Genomic DNA, 22,072 nt, shown 5'->3' on the forward strand with positions numbered 1-22,072 from the left:
GCGTGTTCGCTACTCGCAATATAGAGGCGAATTCGTCACCTGTCTCGTCCAAGGGATTCCCGTTAATATGTAAGTGGACACTGGCTCTATGTTGGTGACACTGTATATCGACACTTGGGAGAAGCTAGGAGTTCCGCGACCCGAGCAAAGTGAGTGCAAACTGTGTTGCTTCAACAACCAGAGGATTCTTCTTAATGGGCAATCTGTTTTCAGCGTCACACTAGGCCATCGGACATCTGCGTTGGAAGCCCTGGTGGCATAAAAGAGACACACGAACTTGCTTGAAAGGACGTGGATGGACAAGCTCAAGATGGATTTGAACAGACTATTTGTTAGATCGGTTGAACTGACTTCACGCGTCACGCTAGAGTCAATTTTTATGCGATTCTCTGGCGGGTTCCCTGATAGTCTTGGCTGCTCGCGAAGCTGAAGTTCCAGCTACAGTTAGAACTTATGCAAGTCTACTGTTCTTCAAGCCGAGACCTATTCCGTTCACAACACATGCGGCGCTAGGAAAATATCTTCATAAAGGGATCAACAAGGTTATTTCACTTGTTGAAGCGTACAGAAGTGCAAAACCAATTGTGGTCGTCCCGAAAGCTGACGGTTCATTACGCGTGTTGTTGAGGCTTCAGCATCCCCGTAAATCCGTAACTGGACATAACTCAGTATCCTCTACCGCGACCCTAAGTACTGTTTTCCAAGCTCAACGAGGGTAATCGGTTTACATAGGTGGATCTGTCTTAAGTCCGAATCGCACTGGCGCCAGCTGTTTTCCAACGAAGTATGTACTACGTCACTGTAGGTGTGGATGAAGTGGCTTCTGATATTTCATCAAGGGCGCCATCAAGCCAGGAGCACGGCCTCGTGTGTCTCGCGGCTCGAGTGTTCAGAGCTAGATGTCCTGACGGCCGGACATGCTTAAATTTTGCTTCTCAAAGATAAATATCTTGACAGGCTCAACCAAACTGAAACACGGCACACGGATGCACGTTTCACTCTGAGCTTTGATAGCGTTTCCCTCTCAGGTCTTACTGGTCATCCGGTTGTGGAAACGCTTTAGAAGTTTGGTTTCGGAGAGAAATAGGACGTACTTTGCTTTACACGCCAGAAACTGGGAATTCGTCTCTCTGTTCTCCGAAACCAAAATTCTAACGCTCGTTCAAAACCAGATAACCAGAGAGCTTTTATGATGGAAAATCTATCAAGTGTCAGGGTTACAAGTGCATCAGCGCGCCATCGTTGCACTGAGAAAGAAAGAGCTGACATACCTCAGCCTATTTTCTTAATTATTTTTGTCCTATTTATGTTTTTTTTAATATTCTTTAATTTGTGTATCTTTACATTTCTCCATTGCCGAATGTTTTTGTATAGTTTTTCAATCTTAAAAAAAATTATGTTGTAATTTAGCTTAGTTATTTTTTATAATTGCACCTTCACCTGCTACAATACTATTTTTTCCGTAGTTTTCATTTATCTCATTCCACGCTTTCTTCTCGTCCTTCTCTATAAAGCCCCAGTTTTGAGTAGAGTTTCTTCTGGCCTGTCCCTTCCCTCCTCCTTTCCTATCGTGCCCCTTATGGTATATACACTGTTTAACCAACTAGCTTAGCAATTGATTTTAATTCTCAGAACAAGTGAGAAGAATTACAGGCCAGCCTCCATTTTACCAATATTTTCAAAAGGATTGGAAAAAATCATACATCAAAGGCTTTACACTTTTTCTGAGAAACACTAAATTCTCAGTCCTCGGCAGTACGGGGTTCGGAAAGGGTACTCGACAGAGTTAGCGTCACTTAACCAAAAAAAGATAATTCTAAACAATATTGAAAATAAACTGCTTACATTGGGAATCTGCCGATTTTTCAAAAGCTTTCGATCGTATAAACCCTAAAACTATCCTTCAAAAACTAGAACTTTCTGGCATTCGGGGAATAGCCCTGAAAATACTCGAGAGTTACTTACAGTTTCGCTTTCAAAGCGTTGTAATAAATTGCCAACGTTCTGATTCTAGAAACTTTAATGCAGGTGTTACGCAAGGCAGTATTGTAGGGCCTATTTTATTTAATCTCTATATTAACGACATAGCTAACATTGACGATGAAGCAAGGATGATAATTTATGCAGATGATGCTAGTATATGTTTGGCAGGGTCCGATATTTCGGACATTATGAAGACAGGTAATACATTTCTAGAAAAGCTTTATACGTGGACAGTCCAGAACTCTTTTGTGATAAATAGTAATAAAGCGAAAGCTTTTGTTTTCCGGGCAAAAGGGGTAAAAATGAGCGGATATCAGCTTCTCTCCTTAGACTCACGCAGAATCGAAATTGTGCAGAATGTCAAAGTTCTTGGTGTTATGTTTAATGAATACATGAGATGGGATGAAACAGTTCAGATGATAGCGAAAAAACTATCGAAGCTGGTAGGTATAATTTATAAGCATAGAAAAACCTTACCCCAGTATGGCCTACGACTTCTTCATAACTCTTGTTTTAAATACTGTCTCTTGGTGTGGGGAACTACAACTTCTGCAAATATTTATCGTATTCATAGACTTCAGAAAAAAGTAATTTGTATTTTGTGTAATGACAGCCACAGGGTACCGTTATTCAATAAATTAGGAATTGTTCCACTGACGAATTATTATGAGTATAAACTTGCCCTTGCACATAAAGCAGCGATAAACTACCCGGAAAATTTTTTTCTTTCTCTTCCTTCCCTCCACTCACAAAACACCTCGTATGCCACCCGCCATGCCGACGCCTGGACGGTCCCGCGCTCGAGAACAAACTACGGTAATCAGATGGTGAGATACCAGCGACCCAAAATGTTAAACTATTTTTATTGCGGAATATAACAATTGAAACTGTTTTAACAGACGCATACTATCTTTACTAGTTTCGACAGAAATCTGATTGTGTACTCTTGAGTGTGGTTTTCTTTTGAGTGCCTCTTCTGTTGTTGCTGTTGTGGGTGGAGAGGGCACTGTCAAGCAGTTTTGCACCGCTTTTTTCACTAATCCCTCTCTTCTTGTATGAAGAGGAATAAGGAAACTTGAAACTTGAAACTATCCCCAATCGTTTGTGGTGAATTCTGACTATGCCACTCGTTCCTGGTGCAGTCTGAGAGAAACAAATTCTGAAAGTCATGTGCTCACTTATGTTTACGAAAGCAACACTGGGCAATATTTAAATGTTCCTTTCCTTGTGGGTTATATGAGCAAAATGTTTAGAACGTTTGATTTGCTGCTGGGTGGAATTACGTACTTTGCAGCTCTTACTATGTGACTGCTACTGAAATGAATGGCGTCGCGAGATTGAGAGTCCTATTATTACACCGTTGTCAATTAAAGTGGGCCATTGACCCGAGCTGTCGGGGTCTCTAATTTTAACTCAACTATTTAAGAAAAAAAGGTTCACATAATCGGGCTAGTTTTCAGTTTATCGGAACTGCTGCATCTCATGACCTAGGTGATAAGCAACAAAAATATCAAAACGAATTTAAAAGACAACCCCCAAAAAATGTCAAGTGTTAGAGTTGTAGACATTCTGCCTGCCGCCGCGTTAAAACTGCATCGCGATTGCAAACAAAGGAAAACACAAATGTGACATGCCTTTGAAGTGGTAGAATAAATTGCGTTGCTCTCTAGGGATGGATGAAAAAAATGCATATATATGTATGTAATATATATATATATATATATATATATATATATATATATATATATATATATATATATATATATATATATATATATATATATGTATATATATATATATATATATATATATATATATATATATATATATATGTGGTGTTTTTTGTAAGTTCCCAGATTCGTTTAAAAAAGCCGTGAAAGCTACACTTATGCGGTTTGTGCTGGTGAGTTATACGGCCAGGAAGACATTGTATATGGGGCTAATCGTAACGATCAGTCGAATAATTAAGTAAAACGGTTAATTAACTTTTTAATTAATGAAAATAGTCATATGGTGCCTGTAAGAAACTTGATGAGCATCGTCGAAAACCCCAAAATGAGTAATTTTCAGAAAGGCTTTGAATGCGTGAGAAGCGCAGTAGTGCGCTGAAGTTACCACAAGTGGGGCAGGTACAAGGCTAGTGGTTGCAGAACGCGATGATTACCTAATCGTCCGCGTTCCGCACGCGCTAGCCTTGTACCTGCTCCACGAGTGGTAACTTTAGTGCACTACTACGCTTCTCACGCTCACAAAGTCTTTCTGAAAAATACTGATTTAATGGTTTCGATGACCCTGAGCAAGTTTCTTATTGGAACCACATGTCTATTTTCAATAATTAAAAAGTTATTTACCAAATTTTAATTAATTAGCCGACTTATCGCAAAGCTTAGCCACCCACATAATGTCCCCCTCGCCGTATAACTCGCCTCCAGAAGCCGCATAACTGTAACTTGCACGGCTCTATTTAAGCAAAGCTGCTAAGCTAAAAAACGCACTCTATACACCAACACGGTGTTTAAAAACAAGACCGCTTTGCCCACACCAGGTGTGGCCACTGCGCGTGGGCAGAAAACGAATTCGGGAGGACTGAACCGTTTGCGCATGCTCAGTAGCAACAGCAGCGGCACCGCACCGGCGTGACGTCAGTGAGTTGAGTGGGTCTATATATATATATATATACATACATAGATATATATATAAGTAAAAAAAGCCACCGACGTTCAAACAAACTTGGATAGTTTAATCGAACGTTTCGAAAGGGGCCCTTCTTCTTCAAGCGTGACTTCCCTTAAGAAGGAGGGTCCCCCTCCGAAACGTCCGATTAAACTATTCAAGATTGTTCGAACCTCGGTGGCTTTTTTTACTTATATGCGAACGCCTTCGGCTCCCCACAACTTCAAGATGTCATATATATCTGTCTCAGGCCGAAACGTCGACCAATATGAAATAAAACTCCACTAAACTCTTCGAGGTACATTTACTCTTATATATATATATATACATATGTGTGTGTGTGTGTGTGTGTGTTTGTGTGGGTGGGTGTGAAGAAGGGTAAATATAAAAACAATGGACCGGGAAAAGTTAATAAGTCAAAGATGCGTACTGTCGAAGTTACGAATTCGAAGTTTATTACGACGTTTCGAGCGGGGACCGCTCTTCATCAGGTAACGAGTGTACAGCCCGTCAATGTTGATATACCCCTAAGAAGAAATTAGAGGGGGTAAAGTGTAAGAGGAAATGGAAATAACGTTGTCAAATCAGAAAGTAGTGCACCCAGAGGGGAAAGGAAACCAAAAACTGCAAATGATAAAAAAAAAAAAAAAAACTAAACGGTTGGCGGAGAAATTATCCACACTCGCACAACAAGAGAAGCGCAAAAAAAAAAAAGTGAGAAGTTTTGAAGCAAAAGAAGAAAAACACACAAGAAAATGTGTGTCCGAAAGTTCCTGGTTGGGAATGGGTGGCTCGTCTTCAAAGCAGATATAGGTCATATGTGATCTCCGCCGCGACCAAATCCCGAGACATTCGTTTGTGCTAGAAGATCGAAGTTTGAGGTGGATTAAAACTTTGGCGGATTTTTCCTTGAATAAGGAGTGATAGGGTGTAACGGTCTGTGCCACCTGAGATTAACTGCTTGAGCCGCATTTATTCGTTCTGGAGGTTCTCTTCACACTTGAACGTATTAGGATGTGGTTTAAACATCGATTCTTAAATTTGAAGAACGCCTATTGTATACAGCGTGTGCATCTTAAGAAGCTCAAGGACGGAGACGATCAGCTCTCCAACGAGGCAGCTGCAAACTAAACAGCCTTCCCGGACGTTCATTAATACCCTGGTTGAACGTATTAAACCTATAAATAAAATCAGATTCTTTTTGCTTTCTTTCAATTTTTTTTGCTGAAGCCTGATTCCAAAATTACAACAGAAATGTGCTTGATTGAGTGATTAGGAAGAGACAGGCGCTTTGAGAGAGGAAGGTCGGGGAGTGTTTGTGTGTGACATTTGTGGTTATTAAAGCGTAGTCTGAAAGCCAGATTAGTGTGTCCGATGTACTGTTTGTTACAGACATTGCAGTGCAGGAGATAAATCACGTTTGACGTGCCGTAATCGCAGCTACCCACTATGTTCCACGTGAACTCTGAATTTGTGCTCGTGGCGTTCTTTGTTTCTGAGATATGCTTGCATACTTTACACCTGGGCTTTCGGCATGGGCGGCAACCTAGGCTTGCGGGAGTGGTAGTTTTTGATTTTACTAAGACGTCCCGGATATTCCTGCCACGTCGATAGACGGCCCGAGGAGCGGCGGGAAGGATTTCTTTGAGGCGGTCGCTCTGTGACAGAAGATTGTAATTTATGCTCAGTATGTTGTTGATGCTTGGAAGATAGGCTGTATACGTTAAATAAGGTTAGACTCTCTGCTTTCTTGAGGACGCTCGATTCGGTTGCCAATGTTGTCTGGGCGGTCGAGGTTTCTTGCCTTGCTTATAGCGTCATCGATTACGTTTGCTGGATACCTCTGCTGGGTTAGTACGCGTTTCAGTTCCTGAGCGTTTTGTTCAAAGTCGTTGTTGTCTGAGCATATGCGCTTAAATCTGTGCGCCTGAGAGTACGGCAGACTAGTCTTACAGTGTCGAGGATGGCAGCTGTTAAAATGGAGGTATTGTTGTCTATCGGTAGGTTTTCTGTAAAGTTTCGTACTTGATTTGTTATTAGCAATTTCCACAGTTACATCCAGGAAGTTATGCACTTCTGCGATACGCAGTGAGTAAATTTTACCGATGATTGAGCTAAATTGAAGGCGGCGATGAATTTAATGAGTCCGTCTTCAGTACCGGCCCAGATCATGAATATGTCGTCGGTGTATCTTGTGTAAAACAGCAGTTGAGTGGGGCGTTCGGCGAGAAAGGCGATTTCCAGTTGTGACATGAATATGTTAGCGTAATTTGGCGCCATCTTAGTTTCCATAGCGGTTCCGTTGGTCTCAAGGCCAGGATTGGAAGCCATTTGCTTTAGATCCCTTAGGAACGCCCAGATGGCGCGATGAGCGGACTACTAGCGAAGAAGCGGGGAGCGAGGTCGGACGCGCTGAGCCGATGAGCACCGCTAAACGCCCTTCGTCTTCCCCTTCCTTCTCCTTCTCCCCTCGAAGTGAGAGAGAAGTTTGCGGGTGGGGTGGGCGGTGGTCAACTGGGTCGGCTGGTCGTGCGGTCCAGCCGTCGGGTGCAGGAGCACATCGCTTCAAAAAGGAGATGTTCTAAGAAACTATACTTCGTTTCAGCTTCCGTCCGAGCGCAGCCAAAGACTGAGGGATGGTCGCAATTTTGAGGAGAACATTCCTACGCACCACAAAGTAGTCCGCAAAACTAGTTTTTTTTTTAAACAACTGTTTTGTGCGTAAACATTGCAAAATATTCCAGATATGTACTGCTGAGAATGATTTGTAACTAAAGGAATTGAATATCTGAAATTTATGTTTTTATCAATCTATGTAATTGCATGTGGTTTGATGAAAACCCGTACATCCGCTAGCAACACGGCTGCAGCGCTCAGTATTTCTGTGTGGTTTCGCTTGCGTAATGGCTGAATCATGTGCTTCGCTGCTTTCCTCAACGAGTCGCTTCAAAACATCCTTTCGCAAAGGCACGTTTGGGCGTCAGGCGCGAGAGGTCGTTATGAATGTCTGCTTTCAAATTCGGCAGGAGACTCCGGCCGCGTCGTACCTCGAATGCGTAGTAATCAAGAAAAGCGTCCGGGCCACTACAATTCACTGAAACACGGCGAACTCAGGGCGCACTTTACCTGCCGATCAGATTGAACGCCGAGAAGCTGGTGGAAAGGACTGCGCCTCGGGCCCTGGTATATCCAGAAAATACAAGAAAACATCAATGGCCGGGTCATCGGGCACCTTGCAACGTGCACATATATCTCGAAACTATGCCGAAGAGGTAGAAAGCTTGGACACAGACGCCAGCGGCCAGCCTACGTACTGGAATCCCCTGTGACTAAATTTCAGAACGTGAAAGGGCACTTTTTAAACCTGTAGCAGACAATACCGTTGATACACCCGTAGCAGACGAAATACTCGGCGAGCGCGGGCGGCGCGACGACCAGCGGCGCAGCGGAGTGATACAAAGGTGCAGGCTCCGGCCACACGTGGCTTTGGCTGCGCTCGGACGGAAGCTTAGACAAAGTATATTCGCTTACTGTTTGTGGCAAAGATTGCTTTTTTTAAATTTTTTTAGTGATGCTGAGAAAGAATATTAGTTCTATTGTGTATAGATCAGTCAGCTCTTACAAACTTATATTTTTCTCATTTAAAGGCAAATAATACGTGCCTAACAACACACATCTTCAAACAAATCATGACAAAATTGCCTTTGGAGTGCATCGGTAGATCTAAAGATCAAGATGCTGTATCGTTGTTTCCGAATATGTGTGTATATGCGTACGCATGTAACCTGGATTTGCAACTAAAACCCGAGACCTTCTCACTCAGATTTTCAGGGGCCGCACTTTAAATATCTGACTGCGAAAGCTTTGCAAACTAAACAGGTGTTTCGTATAGGGAATACTAGTAACGTCGGTTGTATGATACTACATAAAGAGGCCGATGAATAATGTTGGTGTTAGAAGGGTACTGAAGATTCTATTGAACGTGGATTCATCGGATAACTTAGTAATCGCTTAACGCTGTTTTATTCATGTTCAGGTTAGGAAATTTATAAACGTTACAATTTCAAAGCGGATTTCTAAGCCTTCGCTGGAAATATTTTATGAGCTTATCAGATGCACGTCTCAACATTAAAAGAACCAGCTTTGCCCCCTTTATCACGCGCTACAAATTGTGATGTCCTGATGATAACTACGTAGTTTCCATGAACACAGCATTTTAGTATTTATTCTATTCATATTTCATTCTTCTGGGTGCAAGTAAACAATAAAAATTCGTAATTACCTTCTAAGAGGGCAAACAAAAAGCATTTGCATATATAAAAAAAAATTAAATCTTGTACAATTGCGACCGCTGAAGTTGAAGAAAACTTTCTGATACGCCGTCAGTTATGCAAAACTAAGGCGCGAATTTGCCTAATTGTTTTTCTTTCAGGGTGAAAATCAGTTTGCTGTAAAGAAAAGAAAGAACAACAAGAAACAACGTTTTTTGGCGACTTTTAGGGTTACATTGTCCTCAACCTACTTTGCTACCGGACAGAAACAAAGCAAACCCCTTTCTTATGCTTGCAAGCAGCTAACAGCTTATATGCCCAGCGAAGCGTATGATACGATAACGGCCAGTGTTTTTAGGTGAGCCGGCCGCGATAATGACGAATTGCATGCCCGAAAGGGCGGAGCGCTAACTTTACCGGCGCTCTTTCCTGTTTAGTTTCGGTTTGACGCTATTTACCAAAGTAACACTTCTCGACCCTGTAGCGCCTACCAGGAATTTTTTTATCCAAATTTGACGACGCGGTTAGACCATACTGTGGTCGATCTTCAACCCTCTAAATACATTTTGTGCGCTCAAGTGAAAAATTAAAAAGTTAGTTAAAATATTGTAGTTAATTAGCTAACTAATTACCTAATTTCACCTTTTTTCTAGAGGCTGCCATGGTCACTAATACTTCCCCAGGGCTCAAATTACTCTATCTCACGTTTCCTTCTTTTGAAAATTTGGTGCAGCTAAAAAAAAGACACCCCGCATAAACATTCACGGGCTGTACATTCGCTACGTGATGAAGAGCGGTCCCCGCTCGAAACGTCGTAATAAACTTCGAGTTAGTAACTCCGACAGTACGTATCTTTGATATATATATATATATATATATATATATACGCTTGTGCACCTCGACAGAATATCAAAACAGCACTTTAAAACTGTGGAAGAGCATCCGTATTTCCCAATCACCTAAACGCCATGATGATACGAAGTAAGCCTCATTAAGTATACAAAACCCATAATAGTATATAATCTGGCGATTTCAGCTTTACTATATTGAAGGAAGTCAAGCAAGCTCCGGATTTTTCTTAGCCCGTGACGACGCGCATCGAACATTGAGAAGAGGAAAATTCTTTTTAAGAATGTGACCTTTTTGTTCACCGCTTTCCGCACGAGCATCTAAGTAATGCGAGTTGTTTTTCTTCTGTCTTTTCCTGCCACTTGGCACATAAGTCTGTTTCAAGGTGATTCTCTAACGCCGATGAAGCACCCTCTCTCTGAAGTAATATATGTGGCACCATTCATCCTGAAAACACGTTGCTCATTGTACTAGGGCATAAGGATGGTGCGAACAGGACAAGCGTTTATTCTCTTCGTCTCTTTTTATTGTTCACTTACACTAAATGTTTTCAGGATGTTATCCAGCTAGCCGAACGCTTAATTCTGGCGCATTCCTGCTTTGGGTTTCGGACAGAGCTCCTTGCCTAAAGCTGCTGAACGCGAGACTAAACAAAAAGACATGCTTATAGTAGCTGTTTCCTGCTCACAAAGACCGAGAAGCACAAAAGGTGCTATGAATGAGCTGGAAACCTGCTAAGTGCGTGTGTGTGACGTCATGAGGTCACATGAATTTGACACTAGGTGAAGTCATTTTGCAACATGACATCGCAATGTCAGATGATCTCATATTGCTAGACGACGTCCCGTGCCACATGATTCCAAGGTGGCATATGGATTGATGGTGTCACGGGAAATCAATCAGGAGATTTCCTGCTGTCCCAGGGCGTGATAGTGTCGCGTGACGTCCCAGCGTTCCGTGACGTCATTGTGTCATGTGACAAAATGGTGTCACGAGACGTCAAAATGTAGCGTGACGTCACGATGTCTGATGACATCAAAACGTCATTTGACGTGACGTCACAACGTGTGACGTCATGACGCCTTGGTGTTGCATGACAGTGTCACGTGATGTCATGTGACGTCAGAGTACCACTGAATGTCACGTGACACCATGGCGTAACAGTCCTTGGTGTCGGTTCTTCGTGACAGTCCCTCATGAAGGTTTTTTTTTCAGAGAATTTGGCCGATAAAGAACATTGTGTTTGAATATGGTACCGTGGCGGTTGATGCGCATATCCAAAAGTAGCTCTTTCTGTTGATATTCAAGAAATTATTGGGAGAAGGTGGGAAAGGGGGCTCCCCTCGATGTGTTTTTCTTTATCGATAAGGGATTCTGATTGCACCTCTTGACGCTCTCGCTACCTTCTTTCACACTAAGAAGTTTTATATCTTTAGGGGGGGTATGCGTGTTCCAGAGAAAGTTTGAGCGCTATATTACTTTGATTCACAAAATAGGGCGCTGTACGTGGAGCATCCTTAATGTCCTACTGCGGAAAATTGTGTAAGCGAATTTTCACTCTCTCCAAAAAACTTTACGGGAGGTTACTTATGCGACTATTTGGAATATTTATTAAAACAAAAATTGTAATTTTTCTCGGGGGTTTGTGTCTTCCGTGGCCATTGTAGGAATTCAAGCGGGACCTGGCAGGTCTTTTTTCAGTCCGGGCAAAAACCTCATTAACTTTTTTTTTTTATTAATTGTTATAAAAACGTACCGCGAAGTCTTAAAAAAAATGAATAAATACTTGTTGTATCAATAAAGATATCCAAAATAAAGCTTTCGCTTACCGATTTGGAACAATAGAACTAAATATACAATATACCCTATTATACACATAAAGAAAAATAGAAATATAGTTGGATTAGGCAAAACCAATTTGCGGGCTTGTGGTTTGCGTGAAGCCAAAATACCTTGTGTCATAAATGTCGATCATTTGTATAAATAGCTTGAAAATTAATAAATATTTACTATAAAAAAATTTTTTTTATATGGATATACATTTTCTGGACATTCAAATACGTATAGCACTTTACATAAAATATAGACGAGTACAAACCAATATAATTCTAACATTCGAAATTGCGGGCGCGGTCACGGGCAAATTTGTTTACTTTTTTTATTTGCCGAGTATTTGAGGAAACAGAGCAGTCAACACTGTCGTGATTCGGGCATCGTGCGTGCCTCATTTGCTCTACATTTATGCTTTATTTGCACGTGTGACTGTGTGTGGTGCGTGTTGCCATGTATGCTTGTGTTCCATAACACATCTCAAGGATGCTTCTGATATAGCAAAAACGGTATCCTTTGGGCGCTCGTCAGCATTGTAAGGGTGTTATGTAAAACCCTTATGGTATCAACCCTTGAAAGATTTTATTTAAACCCTGTAGTTGTAAATAATTTATGTGTGCTTGTATATCTATCTGCGTGTGGAGGATAATAAGCCGGAAATATAGAGGTTTTGAGAAGCAGTTTGCATGTAGTCGGAGATGATCATAATAATGGTGAGCGTTTTTTTTTTCTTAAGAAAGTAAAAAGTGATGAAGGTCGCCTACCACGAAGCGCTATATTCATGCAACGAAACTCTTATTTCATGAATTTTCGGTGTGCATAATTTCTTCTTTGGTTTCACAAATAACGAGGAATATTTCGGGGCAAGCAAATCAAGCGAGGAAACGACTAAAGGATAATCGATGCAATAAGAGCGGCATCCGTTCATCTGCGTCAAAACCAATCTGCCAATATCGGAGTGGTATACATTTTTTTCTTTAATTGGCTTCTTAGTGTTCACTTATGACCGTACGATATGAAAAAGGGAGCATTTTGTATTATATTTCTTCGTGTTTCTCCTCCAATAACGATCTACGTTATGGTTCTTCTCTACGAGGCATGCGTATACGTATGTTACAAACTCTGCGTCAACATAATACCGCCATACTAGAATTGAAAGTTGGGCTAGTTGGTTTGAATCGATATTAAAGAACAGCGCGAATAACACACGGAAAAGGAGGAGAGAATAGGCAGCGCCTCGTCCTATGTCTTTTCCCCTCCTTGTCCGTGGGTTATTCGCGCTGTTTTTCAATATGGATAATACTGACACTTGACAGCCTTTAGAAGGCAATTGATTAAAATCAATTTTTATGACGGAAGTCGGTGCTTAAGATTAGCACATCATACAAAAGCAACAGATTTAAAAACAGACCCTTCGTTGTCAAAGAAAATGCGAATTACTAGTATTACTTGTTCGTACTCACTGTATTGCCGCCTGTGAAATCTGAATTGAACCTTTGCCTAATTACCCCAAGCGCCAAGACGAATGCTCAGAACGTACGCACACGACTGGCGCGCGCTCTCCTTCACGCTTGAAAAGATTCTAAATAAATACACAACGTAAAGAGCATTGAATGAGCCATTTTGTCGCTGAATAGGAGCGTGTTTGGAACCATACAGGGATATCAGCAGAGACGCGAATTCCTCGATGTCGTACTCCTTTTGTCTTAATATACAATTCGCAATAGTTTCTTTTTTTTACATTGGTACAGCTAATGCAGCAAACGGTAGTACGTGCTGCTCGTGTAAACAAGCTCGCAGCATGGTGCTTAGGTGATTTCGCAAGACAAAAGGTCTATTTACCATAATTTAAAGGGATACTACAACGAAATTTCGGCGCTTATTTTTTGGTCTATATGTGTTCAAAAAGGCACCATCAAATCGAACATACCAATAACTTGTTAAAAAAGTCACGAAAAGGAATTTTAAAACGAATTAAACGATTAGCAAAGAGCACCTGGTGGATGTCGCTAGCGCCTCGCTTGTAATGCCCGTCTAGGAACCTTGACAGCTAGTGACGGAGGTTGTCTCGTTTCCGGCCACGACGAGAGAAGAGGGGCAGGAGGAACTCCCCTCTTCCCAAGAATGCCTTTTGTGTGTCGCAGAAGTCGTTATTGTCCCCCTTACAAGATTACAGAAGATTAACCCGTCACTCAAAATTCGCACAAAAGCAGCCGCTTCGGTGGCTGGAACGACAAGGCCATCCTCTCGACGTCAGCCTCGCCGTAGCTTTGCTCGTCTTGAGACGACCTACGTCACGATTGCGTTGGATGTCACGAGGTCTCCGCTGGGCCTTCTCCGAGCGCTTGCCAGAGTGGGCCGTTTATAACGAAAAATACAGTCACCAGGCTCAAAATACAAACGTGCGATTGTCATTTACGGATATTGTGGATCATATTCAAACTATTTTTGAACACGACGGGAATATTTCAGATTTCGTTGAAGTATCGCTTTAAAAGATTCATGCGAGCGGTCATCTTCAGGTGAAGGCGAGCGGGTTGAACATGAATACATAAAATTGAAAGAATAAAACAAAGAGGACAAGCACAGGACAACCACTCTCTTTCATTTAGCAACGACGTTTGTTTTGGGCAAAGACATTGCATCCTGAGCGAGACCCCGACAAGATAGGTTGATAAGGGGGAAGGCTAACAGCGAGATGGAAAGGGTGATATGGGGGACGGAAAGGAAACCTGGGAGATGGAAAGGTGATAAAGGGGAAGGGGAACTGGGACATGGAAGGGGTTATAGCAGAAGGAAAGGGAGAGCCACGAGGTACCTGTCTTATGTCGATAGGACCATACAGTTACAGCTCAAGGACACTAGCCCGGAATGCACCGCAGTTCGCTACGTTGATAACTACCTGATTATTCACCCTGAAGCTGACAAAGACGAGGTGATCGGGGCCTCGTTCGAAAGCGCAGGAGGCAAACTAAAATTCAAAAAGGAACATCCTTCCTCGGAAGGGCTACAATTTCTAGATCTGCGATTGAAAAAAACCAACGAAGGCGTTTGCTGGGCGTTCAGTCAGCGTTCAGAAAAGCCGGTGCTCCCTTTTGAGATTGCTCACTCAAAGACTGCTAAGATAGGTATCATCAAGACGCCACTCACATCAGCTAAAACGAAATCCTGTCAACATTCGGCAACAGATAGCATTAAGAGCCAAACTCGACGACTCCTGAGTTCCGGATATCCGGTGGAACGCCTCGTGTCCGTTTTCCACCAACTTATTAACCCAAAAGCAACTACAAAAACGCCTTTCAGTCGAAGGATACCCAGCACACCTTACATTTATAATGCTTCCCGTCGTATCCGATCCATTGGATCACGCTATGACACGAAAGTTGTCTTTTCCAGTAGATTCAAAGTGGCAAGCATGTGCAACATGATCAACCGACAAGATGCCAAGCCGGCTTGCGAAAAGAGCACGCCACCCTTTCCGGACCAGCTGCACAGAAAACGTTTACTCCATCCCTCTCACATGCGGTGCCGAGTACATAGGACAAACCGGCCGATGTGTCAATGACCGCTTGAGAGAGTACGAAAACGAGGCCCATTCAAGAACAGACAACACCATTCATCCAATCGCTGTTCAGGGGAACGAATGCATTGGATGCGCGCCTGACTTTGCAGGAACCAAGACAAGAGGGGGACACCGCAATCGCCACAGACGTAAAATCATCGAATCTTTCCTCATCCAGAACGCAGAAAACAACGTTTCATCGGCCTCAGTAACCTTATCAAGACGGGAATTAGAATTCATAAAGCCTGAACTTGAAAAATATCGCAACTCCCCGTAAATACACAACATCACGGTAGTTCTGCCCGTGCCTCGTGGTTCTCCCTTTCCTTCTCTTATCACCCCTTCTATGTCCCAGTTTCCCTTCCCCTTTATCACCTTTCCATCTCCCAGGTTTCCTTTCCGTCCCCCATATCAACCTATCTTGTCGTGGTCTCGCTCAGGGTGCAATGTCTTTGCCCAAAATAAACGTCGTTGCTAAATGAAAGAAAGTGGTTGTACTGTGCTTGTCCTCTGTGGTGTATAATATAAATTTAATGTGGTCATTTTTTCTTTTCCTGACGGCAGCCCGTCTGTGGAAGCTTATTTACGTTAATGGTAGTTAATAACTGGATCTATTATACGTTGGAGATGTCAGGTATTGAGAAAATCCAAATGTGACCAAGATATGTCTTCCTTTTAACAAGACACCATTTTACTTTAAACAACATGCAATGCCTACACTTTTTTGTCGGCAAGCACTGCTATACCGATTGGTTCCTTTCCAAGAATATTAATATTATGGATAAAAAAAAGGCAATCTCCTAAAAACTTTTAATTTTCCGATTAATTTCGTAAAGTGATTGCTGGTAAGCATATATTTTTTTATACTACTGTCCATTTTGGTACTGATGATTAAAAATTAAAACAGCGCAAGGACACGGACAAGAACAAGGAGCTGATCTTGTCCGTGTCCTTGCGCTGTTTAAATTTTTAATCATGAAATACCAACTAGCCCAAACTTCCACGTTGGTACTGATGTATTGTTTTTGTTTTTGGACGCAGAAACTGACAAATTTGACTATTTTAGATGCAGAAAATGACAAACCTAGGGGAGGCCACGCATAAAAGAACAAACGCAAGGTCGCACGAAACCATTATTATTTTTATGTCTGAATCACATTGGACTTGCAATTATACTCTCTGAGGCTGCAGAAATAAGATAAAATAAAACAAACAGTGATTCGACTATGGGTATGCGTAAAATTACGATTCGAAGAAAAACATATCAGAATTATTTTAATTTTGTTTTATCCCGAAATACACGCCCACGTGCCCCTGGTTCCCTCAACGCAGAAGGTAAAACGCTGACTGTGAGCCGCAAAAAAAATTTTTAAAAGCGTTAAAAAATATTTAAGACGGATGGTATGGTACTATCGTTTATTTTCTGTGCGAAAGATGTTGGTCAAGAGTGCAGCTTATATTCAAGTTCGATGGGTACTACAGTGAAATCTCTCAGATTCGCTAGGTAATGCACCCTGTCGTCAATTTAATAAACTACACGAAATGCGGGCGTGATGTTTATTATATTAATGAAAACCTTTATTTTTCTAGAGAACGTGCCATGTGGATTGCTTATTTTGTTTCGTTACCGTAATTGTAAAATACACAGTCACACGAGGACCTTTCAAAGCAATGTTTCTCGATAGCTTCTGTGCGTTAACGTAGTCATTGGAATAAGAAACTGTTGAAGATACTTTATCGCCACTCATGGATTGCACGCAAGCTCTGTGTTAGCACTCCAGCAGAATTCGCGGCAATCAATGCCTCGACGAGTGCCTGGCAGTTGCGCGTGTTATTTCGCTGAAATGACGGGAAGAACCGAACCCTCACAATGTATCAAGCCCAGCGCTTGACCTGTGCTTTGGCAACTCCATCGCGGGGCAGTTACGGATATTGACGTCATATAATCGGCACCTGATAACCTGGCTCTATCTTCAGGCGGCGTGTTGAGGGTGGGAATGCTGTTATACTCGCAGACAACTTTCTGTGGCTATGCAGTCAAAGGTACGGCAGCGCGTGCTTGAACTCTGATTAAAGTCGTTCACGTGCGCTGCTCTCATAGAAAATTCCACAAAATGTTTTCCATTAGAATTATCTTTATTTTTCGCCTGCAACTCTCGTTGCTGGAAGGAAAGAAGCAACGCGTGTTTCGTATGTTTTTAACACCACGAATTACGCCTAAGCGGGGAACGTGTAAACGTGTAAAACCATGAAATGAATGTGTAAAAATTGTTGCTTCACCCTTTCAAACGTGATTGCCTCTATGATAATAAAAAAAAACAATTGCCATCATCATTGTGACAAGGCCAACACATGTACTTTTGCCAAGCAAACCTAAAGATCCGACCGTACAAACTGAGTTTACATAAAACAGAATTGACACCTATTTTTTTTTGCCATTGGAGTAGTATCACTCCTTTTTGGTATGCATTGAGAGCTCTAGGTTATCTTTAAACTAAGAACAAAGTCTGAAAATCTACAATCTTTATTACCGTGCCTAACAAGCATAACCAGTTGGACGAGAAAAACGTTGCGAAAATCATTGCGTCGACTGCTTGTGCTAGAATATACCAGACACCAGATACGTGAAATACGTGGCTCTGGAGGTGGGCAAACAGAGAAGTTCTACAGCCAACAAAAAAGAAATAACTGCCTGAGGTAGACGTGTCTTGACTCATCTTTTAAAAGAAGCATTGCGTTTACTTTGGCGCGACAAGCTCCTGTGTAATTTTATTGTTTTCTTCACAAAACGAGTAAACATATCACGAGAAGGCCGCATAAAAAAATTGGGATCTCTGTGACTATCACAAGTGAGTGAGTGAATGCTGTCGCTGAAAAAAGCTGACGTTCTTCAGTGGCGGTCATGTCCCAAGCATTTACATGACATTGCATTTATACTCATCCAAATTACATTTAGTTAAAGATGAAGGTTTTCCGCTCTCTCGTTCTCTGGGGATTTGTCGTGATATAAGTATCTCCAAAAGCAGAAAAAAAAGAACATTTGTATTCTTATTGGATTATATAACATCAGACCAAATAAAAATACGAAAACAATTGCGTGTGAGGTTTATTTTTTTTATTTTTCAGTAAATATGCAGACAGCTGATACCCAGTTAAGCAGGCATTTGTTACAAGATCTGGAGCTTGTCTATCGCATGGAGGAACTAGGAGGAGCATTAAGACTTTTGTCTTCTTGACTTGGTATTGACCTTTATATAATTTCTACCTCCTCTTTTTATCAGAGCGCAGTGCTAACCATTGAGATATATGTCTAAAGCCTAAATTGTAGCTTTCATTTGCATCAACAAATATTATGTGTGTGCGATATACTCACAAATGAAATTTACATTTGCCAATTTCGCTCTGCAGTGTAACAGAGAGCACGCTTTTCTTGCAGCCAATTGGCACGTACGGCTGATAAGGTTAAAGCTGCAGCGCCATGCACATTTAAGTAACTAGCAATAATCCCCCTGAGGGCATCATTAATTAAAAACACGTTCGTGTCACGTTACACTAATGACGTGGCACTGCTGTTGTCGGTGTGCAAGTGAAGAAAATTCACATCATGTCGAGAAGGTTTTTGTCCACTCGCGGTCCCGATACTGGGCGTGGAAAAACACGGACTGCTTGTAAACAGTGCGTGTGTCGGTAAAGCTTTCATGATCTTAAGGATAACAAGTGTGTTAATCAGCTGTAAGGGTAATTGGAATTGAATGCATGAGTGTTTTTTCTTTCCTTGAGTCCCATTACTCGGAGTGCAAAGCTGCACTGGGAATTTTTCTGGATTTTGCTTTCTACGCAACGTTCTATATGCGTTTGAAATTATGCATTTTATTATTTTTCACACGTGCCATAAACGATGTTTAAAAATTTTGCCTTATGTTCACTTTTTCACATATTACTTTAACTAGATCTGTGGTTAATTACGGGGTCTTGACAAAAGACTGTGTAAACTTTTTGGAAAAAATTAAGGCACCTAACGCCAGTGATAAATCTTCTTAATGTAACGTTCTACTGAGCAGTAGAGTTTCTTTCTTTTCTACAAGAAGGAAAATTGAGCTTAAGGCATTTAGTCGCCACGCAAAAATCGGTTTATCAATTTACCATGTTGCATTTTACTACATAGTGCACTTGGGTAGTAAAAATTTTCAGCAGAAAAAAAAAGAAAAAAAAATCTTATCGTTAAGAAGAGAAACCTTATTTTTGGCATTCTACGCAGTCACTTTGCCGACGATGTACGCGTAGTGAGAAGTGCTCCCGAGAGATGGCGCACACCGCGTCCAGGGATCGCCGCCCATTCAGATTGTTTTGCAGGATCGTCTCCAATCAAAACTCAAATCGGCCGACGCTCCCCGAGTCGTGCGCATCTGTTGGCCGTTCTTCCCACTACGCGCACATCGCAAACGAAGTGGCAGCGTGGATTGCCCAGGACAGGCTTTTTTTTTATGGTGTAAGTAATTTTATTTGATTTTTCAACTCCAAACTTCCACAATTTGCTTGCACCTCTCTTCTAAACTGCAGCATAATACGTCGAGAAACCAATATTTTCGTGCCGTCTGAATTGATTAAAAAGCGTTCATTTTCTTAATGTAGAATTAACGCATGTACGCCTCTTTTATTTAAAAGCTTGTGTGATCTAAAATCCTGTACAATATTTTTATACGAACATGTGTGCTCTTCTGCGATGCAAAAGCACTCATCAAGCACCCCACGAATGAAATAAAGAAGTTGTTTTTTATACTGAATCTATGTCAGAATCTCTTTTAGTGAAAAAACTTGGCATGCAGCAAACATAGGAACGGGTAAATGTAGATTCACCAATGAAAAATGTAAACCAAGCCCATAAAGAGACATACCAATGTCTAGAAAAACAGCCAAAACCACAGCATTAATTAGGTGTCTAGCGAACTTTCTTCTCTAAACCACACATTATATCTGTCGAGATCGGTATAACGTTTGCAATTGATACGCACAATAGACCTATCGCTAAATTACCTAAGGATCACGGAGAATGCAGCGATTGGTGTTCCACGCGCCACACGCGCAGGCCTTCCCCATATAAAATATCTGAAGTAAATAAGCAAAATAAAGCTTTGACGAATGCGCGAGCAAGACGCGATTTGTTTTGGGCATTTGCTTTAGAAAAGTTATTACTGCTGAGGCCAGGACGTGCAACGCGTGGAACACCAATCCCTGCATTCGCCTTGATGCTTGAGTAATTAAATTAAAATTTAATATCAGTAGGTGTCCAGCAGCCCGATTAATGTTGACTATTATCTGCTCCTTCAAGATATTATCACAACATCCATGAGAGTTCCAAAGTAAAAATCGCGAACCACAATCAATGAAGATAACAAACTATTTTTTTAACTTAAAATAACTAATATCGGTAAATCCGCTTACGTCTAAAGGCCCAGGAATCCACTCTCTTGACCGCACGCAGAAGCTTGATAAGGCCGAAACTACACGTTGTCGACAGATCGGCTTGAAGCACCTTTCGAGTGAAGGAGCCCGACGGGTCGTCGAGCAACTTTCCCACCACTTTACGCACTTCGGCGATGACGTCCAACCGTGGCTTGGCTGTGGCCTCCGGATCGCACATCGCTGACTCGGGCAGAAAAACGCACAACGTCCAAACAATCACGAGCAGATTCGTGAATCTTAGAACACGAAACTCTGCCATTGTAAACTTTGTTTTCGGCAAATCTGGCAGACTCAAATCCAGGCGACACTGCGCGTTTCCAGGCCGCACAATGTTTGTTAAATCTGCACAGTTCCGATGAAGGAAGTGATATTTGCAGCTGCTCGAAAAAAGAGAGACTGATTCCCCCTAAATGACTCTTTACGGCTCAACGGGCAGCGTTGGGGCGAGCGCGATACTCGGAATATTTTTCCTCTTCCGCCGTCGGTAACCGCACGTCATGCGGGGATTTCTTTCGATAAGCAAAGCGAGGGCAGAGGCAGAAGCGTGGAGGCGCGTCGGCCACGGATATTTTCCGAGCTTGAGGCTTGCCCCCCACTCCTTTCCCTCTATCACATCAGGAGTTTTGTTCTTCGGTTTGTCGAGAAAAACAAGCGTTGTGTAAGTGACGTCTAACTTGTCCAGCTGATTGGAGAAAGTTTGAGCAATTTTCGTGCGCTCAGGTTATTCGTCTCGTTCCCTTGGGCGGCGGCGATTTTGCCTCGGATATCGACAAAATTTTGCCTATACAGAACCGCGCAAGGAATGCGTTTAGGGTTAGGACATTTTTTGTTTGTAATTGACAATGCCCAATGTGGGGAAAGCCCTCGGGAATGCCTTGTGTTATTTAATGTCCGTAACCTAAGTAAAGTCTGCGTTGTGGCACTTAACGTTGCGTTTGACCATGCTCAGGGTTACACCGCAAACTTCTTTTTTAAGGCTACACATAATTTCGGCATCATCAATTGCCAGTATCTTGGAAATCTTCAGCGACGGGCTTTCTCATGTGCATAGCGGGAAAGACGATGTTTCAGATTTCTTTCCACTGCAAACTTGCACCACCTGCTTGCACCACTGTAGTAAATTGCAGCACGGTACGTTGATTAACCGATTTCTGTGGGGCACCTCAATGCTCCAAAAACGTAAGCTTACGTGCTGAAGAAAAAAAAACAACAAAAAACACGACTGCTCAGTGGCACGTTATATTTAGCAAATTTAACGCTGCCGAGTGGTGCCTTAATTTTTCCCAAATAGCTGACTACCGTTTGCAAGGTTCCCATAAATAATGCCAGGACCTAACTAAATAGTATAAAAAAGTGAACACGAGACACATTCTTAATCATATGATTCGTGGCCTGTGTGAAAAATAATAAAGTGCATTATTTGTTTTGTACATCGTCAGTG

General features: G+C 41.9%; 1 protein-coding gene across 1 annotated transcript in view; it reads right to left on the bottom strand.

Moving 5' to 3' along the window:
* The window catches only part of LOC8040867 (nose resistant to fluoxetine protein 6), a 94,688-nt gene extending 73,594 nt beyond the window's left edge, over positions 1–21,094 (bottom strand). Inside the window, exon 1 of the mRNA XM_040222384.3 lies at positions 20,611–21,094. Coding sequence (XP_040078318.3) covers positions 20,611–20,890 — 280 coding nt within the window. The 5' untranslated portion in view covers positions 20,891–21,094. The remainder of the gene's footprint in view (positions 1–20,610) is intronic.
* Positions 21,095–22,072: the final 978 nt, after the last annotated feature.

This window comes from Ixodes scapularis, unplaced genomic scaffold (assembly GCF_016920785.2).
Source record: "Ixodes scapularis isolate PalLabHiFi unplaced genomic scaffold, ASM1692078v2 PGA_scaffold3__209_contigs__length_174095766, whole genome shotgun sequence".
NCBI classification, from domain to species: domain Eukaryota; kingdom Metazoa; phylum Arthropoda; class Arachnida; order Ixodida; family Ixodidae; genus Ixodes; species Ixodes scapularis.